Source organism: Quercus robur, chromosome 11, assembly GCF_932294415.1.
Source record: "Quercus robur chromosome 11, dhQueRobu3.1, whole genome shotgun sequence".
NCBI classification, from domain to species: domain Eukaryota; kingdom Viridiplantae; phylum Streptophyta; class Magnoliopsida; order Fagales; family Fagaceae; genus Quercus; species Quercus robur.
Window position 1 is genome coordinate 46,374,879 of NC_065544.1, and position 5,759 is coordinate 46,380,637.

Genomic DNA, 5,759 nt, shown 5'->3' on the forward strand with positions numbered 1-5,759 from the left:
CGGCCAGAAAAGTAGCTGTCATGCATTTAATGCGTTGGCAGTAGCTTTCCCTAGATATTTTTGGGCTTCCTACCTTCTCGTATATTCATGAAGCATGTTCCTATCATTGCAGCTCCTTGGAGGGTCATTCTACTTGCCGGAATACGAGCTGCATACGCCACATCTGAGGAGTAACTCCTCCTCAGATTATCTTTTATTCGTTCCTTACTCATGAGACTTTAAATTGGGACCCTAAATGACTATTTGCCCCTCCTCGTACCATTCAGTGTCCTCGGACAAAAGCCCAATGCCCAACATATTATCTTGGGCCTTTATTCCTACAACATATATTAACAATCTACCTTAAGAAAATTTTATCGGGAATTGAAAAAGCTGTCAAAATTTTTTGATAACTTTTTCAATTTTCAATAAAAAAAATTTTTAAAATGATTTATTAATATATATCCTAAAAGCATACGTTAATAAAACTCTTATTAATTTTCCAAATTCAAAAGTACTGTATTTTTTAAGCCATTGTACAGACAGTACCGTATCAAACGATATTAGAAGAGCAAAACCCAAAAGACATGTATTTTGCATTTTGTGTGTCATACTCATACGTAGTACATGATCACATCCTACGTATTTGATTTATAGCACACTTATCTTCACCAACAATAATTAATTAATATAAGATGTAGCGTACACGTAGAAAAGTGAATTACGCACGCAAGGACGTCTCAGTATTATCCTCAGTTATTAATTTATTATACTAGTTTTTTACTTTCTGTAAATAGGCGTGGACCTCTCTGTATATGGCGTGAATTCAAGTCTAAAACCATTCAGCCCAAAAAAAATTTACCAGCCTAACCGTCAAACAACTTGGAAGCTAGTAAAATCCAAACTACCATTCAGCTTCAGAGATCTCCGCAGAATCCTCACCTGCCTCGTTCTTTAAATATCTTTGTGTTTCCCAAGGGAATCCCAACTAAGTGGCACACGACAATAACACATAAATGACCTCACTTCCTAATCCAATCCCATAAAATACTCAAACACAACAAAGAAACGTGAAGTAAATCTGAATTAATTACTTCCAACATTAACTAAATTTGAATTAATTACCAAACTAAATTACATATTCACCAAATTCAGTTAAATTTGTTGTAGAATAAGTTTGAGCTCTTAAACTTGTTCACAAGTTACTTGGTTAATATTTTTTTTTTTTAGTTTTTACCTTTTCATAAATATGTCAATAATTAATAATTAAATTAGTTAGAATTAATTAATTTGAGTTAATTATATATCTATGGTTTTTGTTTTTGAACTTATAGAAGTTAGATACATCAACCTTGTATTGTTCAAAATAACATATAATTTTGCTATAAAATGGACTATTTATATTGTCAATACATTACAAATAATAATTTGATGTCATTTACAAACGTATACAATCTAATCTTGATTTTATATAAGTATATTTTAAACATTTATTCCTTAATTGAGTCTCACATTCGTGAGTTTGTTCAGAGCATATTATTATGTTTGAACTCAATTGTTTAATAAAAGAACCTTAACTTAGACTCGAGATTGACTCATTTGCTAAATAGATGAACATAAACCTTTGTCTTGAGTGAGCTCGACATTTTTATAAACAACTTGATTTATTTTAAATCTCCATCAATAATTTATCTCCCACAAATGCAATTTAATAGCATTCTAATGGTAAATGTTATAATTATTTTTAAAAAAAATATTCTAATAATATAATTTATTACTAAAGATTTCAAAAAAATATATAAATAAAAATTTATTATGCATTCTAATTATCTTGATCATCTATTTATAGTATCTAACCAAATAACTTGAAAATTACATAGTTTGCAATTTGCACAAAGATTTTCAATAACAAAAGGATATTTTGAGCTCAAAAATTCGGAAATAGAAAACACAGCTAGATTAGGTCCAATCAAAAAGCCTAAAAAAGCCCAAAACATAACCAACTACCATTCAACTTTAGCAATCTATTCCCTCCACCTGTCATCTCCCCATTGGCTACTCCTTACCTCCCTCCCTAAGCAAACAAATTCTTTGTCAAACGCCACCGTGGTAGTATCCTCTACAACGCATTTAAAAACTGAAACTCATCTCAACCGTTCAAATACATAGGTCCCACGTAACCAACGCCCCAGATCCATCCATATCCTGAAATTCACCACAGGAGATCCCACCCTCACGAGGCCTTTCAGCTTTATAAAAAAGCTGTTCACAACGCACAAACTCACAAAGCAAAAAAAAAAAAAAATGGATAACCGATTCTCTCTCTTTCTCATCTCCGCTCTTCTCTTGATCTCCGCAACGACGTCATTGCCAGAAAACTCCGACGACGCGTTGATCCGACAAGTCGTCGACGCCGATGCCGGCGTTGGCGAGACTCTGAGCGACGATCCTCTGCTCGGGGCGGAGCACCACTTCACGCTGTTCAAGAAGAAGTACGGCAAGTCGTACGCTAACCAGGAGGAGCACGCGTTCAGGTTCAAGGTTTTTCAGAAGAATCTGAAGAGAGCGCGCCGACACCAGAGGATGGACCCGTCGGCGGTCCACGGCGTGACTCAGTTCTCCGATCTGACTCGCTCCGAGTTCAAGAGGACCGTCTTGGGATTGAGAGGTAGCCGGAGGCTCAGACTCCCCACCGATGCCAACACCGCTCCGATTCTTCCCACCGAAGGTCTCCCCGAAGATTTTGATTGGAGAGATCACGGAGCTGTCACCGAAGTCAAAAATCAGGTATCTTTTTTCTTTTTTCTTTTTTCTTTTTTTTTTTTAATTTTTAATTTTAATTATTATTATATTTTTAGATTACAGAGTTGCTAAATATTGAATTTTTGGTGTTTGATCTGTCTGTGGAAGTGTTTGACTGGTTCTTTATTTTCTATATATAAATTTTTAATTTTTTTTACTATTATTGTGTTAGGCTGAGTAATAACTGATCTTTTAAAGTAAATTTGATATATATATATATATATATATATTAGATTTCTGAGTTAGTAAAGTAATTTCAGTTTTTGGTTTTTGATCTGTTTGTGGAAAAGTTTATTTATTTATTTTCTTAGTTTTTGCTACTATTCGTGTTTAGTTTTGATTGGATTGATTTTTTTTTTTTTTTTTTTAAGATTGAATTTTGAAATAAAAATTTCTAAAGTTAGTGGTTAGATGTGTAATTATATTGTTATTTTCAAAGTTTTTTTTTTTAATAAAAAAAAAAATGTTTTTGGTGTTTTATCTGTGTGAGGAAATGTTTTGGCTTTGATTTCGTTTTTGTTTAAATTGTATTGAAATTTGGTTTTTGTGTTTGAAAAAATTGTATAAAAGCAGTGGAGTTTTTTGTTTTGTATGTTTATTAATTTTGGTGGTGATTGTGGAATAGGGATCATGCGGATCATGCTGGAGTTTCAGTGCAACTGGGGCCTTGGAAGGTGCTAACTACCTTGCCACTGGGGAGCTCGTTAGCCTCAGCGAGCAACAGCTTGTGGATTGTGATCATGAGGTTGAATTCTTTTGCCCTTTCCCTAATTATGCTTTAATATGAAGGTTGATTTTGATTAATTTTTTTATTTTTGCAAAAACATACATAATTGTGCATTTAAGTGTATATGGTAGATGTGAATGTGTGATCAGTTTATTTGGTATCTTGCATAATACAAAGTCTGTTTTTTTGGCTTAATTAGATATGAAAAGTTGTTCTTTCGTGTTACGGAATCAAGTGTTTACTCAGTTGTGCTTATTGGATGGCTGGTGCTCAAGTACAATGATGAGTTAAGGAGTGATAGGTTGGAGAATGTGTATGCTCTGTTTCGTGGTATTGTCTTTAAATTGACATGAAAACTGAAAAATCTTTCCTTTTTGTTACAAAATGAGTTTTATTGCAGTTGTACTTATCAGATGGTTGGTGCTGTAGTACAATGATGAGTTGAGTGATAGGTTGTAGAATGTTTGTGTTTTGTTTTCTTGTTACTACAGGTCTTATGTGGCCGAAATTTAACCGGAAATATACATAAAGAGTGGGAAGTTACTTCTAAATTTGGTCATACTTCTCTTAATATAGATATTAAGCAAAACCATCATAGTGCTTCGTTGGAAGGTTTTGATAGTCCACCAACTTGAGTTTTTTCTGTTTTGCCCAATATATGATTTCTGGTTCTACCTTTTGACTAATCTTGTCATTATTGATAATGGTTTTTACTAGTTTTGCCCAATATGTATCTCTAAAAAAGTGTGGGTATGATATTTATGCGTTTTACGCTAGAACTTAATGTTTGTTGTATTAAACTTATTATCCTTTTTATCTATCTGTATCTTTATCCTCTGGCATTACCTATTTCTGTGAGTGGTTCAATAGAATTTGGCACTGAGGATGGAATTTATTACTGACAGCAAGTTATTGCCTAAAGCTACTGGTTATTTTGCTATGGTTTCTTAATTCCTATGTGCAGTATCATTGGTTCACATGTTGTGTTTGATTTTTTAATTGGGAACACCTTATGGAAGATTATTACTTGAATTCTATTAGCTAAGCTTTCAGTTCCTATTCTATCTTATGGTTAAACCTGTGCCATGAATTATAGATGCTGATTCTTTTGCACCTGTGGTGAAAAGGGTGGTTCTTGTGCTCTTTCTTACTCAGTTACTAAATTAAGCTTGTATTATTCTGCAGTGTGATCCAGAAGAGGCAGGCGCATGTGACTCTGGTTGCAATGGCGGGTTAATGAACAGTGCCTTTGAGTACACACTCAAAGCCGGTGGACTCATGAAAGAGAAAGATTATCCATACACTGGTACTGACCGTGGAACCTGCAAATTTGACAAGAGCAAGATTGCAGCAGCAGTGTCTAACTTCAGTGTTGTCTCACTTGATGAAGATCAAATTGCTGCTAACCTTGTTAAAAATGGCCCCCTTGCAGGTGAGCAACTTTGTTGCAGCATTGACATTTTACCACAAGAACACATCCTACTAGTATCATTTGCTATATTTGACTACAATTAACAAACTCTTCTCTTTGCTTAAATGTAGTGGCTATCAACGCGGTGTTCATGCAGACATATGTGGGTGGAGTTTCTTGCCCATACATATGCTCAAAGAGGCTTGATCATGGTGTGTTACTGGTTGGCTATGGCTCATCTGGTTATGCTCCTGTCCGAATGAAGGAGAAGCCATACTGGATTATCAAGAACTCATGGGGTGAGAGCTGGGGAGAGAGTGGTTTCTATAAAATCTGCAGGGGCCGCAATATCTGTGGAGTCGACTCCATGGTCTCCACTGTTGCTGCAGTCCAAACCACCTCACAGTAGGGGGCATGAATTTTAGTGAATATTCATCACACTAAAATTTCTGTATATATAAGAAATGTGGCATGTAATTTATATTGCAACCTGATGTCACAGACATTATAGCCCGCAAATTATCCCAGAACATTGAAGATTGAAATATCTCACTGGGATTAATCTCTGTATTTACGTTTTTTAGTGCATGTTCTTCCTTTTTAAATCCCCGAGTGTCCTTTCCTGTACTATGTTTCTGCTGACTGCGAAGTTCTTTTTTTTACTTGCATTTAAACACATGTTTCAGTTTTTAAATAATATTATACGGTTTTTAAATAATATTATACGTATTTTTATATATTTTTTATTTACACATTTTTAAAATATATAAATAACATTATTAGAACAATATTACCAAATGGGTCCTAAAGCTCACAAGTCACATTGATTGGTTGTTTATA

The 5,759-nt window shown here is 34.3% G+C and overlaps 1 protein-coding gene across 1 annotated transcript; it reads left to right on the plus strand.

The window, feature by feature from the left end:
- The first annotated feature begins 2,251 nt into the window (after nt 1–2,251).
- On the plus strand, nt 2,252–5,524 carry LOC126707477 (cysteine protease RD19A-like). The gene is made up of 4 exons (XM_050407133.1): nt 2,252–2,766; nt 3,407–3,526; nt 4,694–4,940; nt 5,051–5,524. The coding sequence occupies exons 1-4, from the start codon at nt 2,284–2,286 to the stop codon at nt 5,326–5,328; spliced, it is 1,128 nt and encodes a 375-aa protein (XP_050263090.1). The 5' UTR covers nt 2,252–2,283; the 3' UTR covers nt 5,329–5,524.
- The last annotated feature ends 235 nt before the right edge of the window (nt 5,525–5,759 follow it).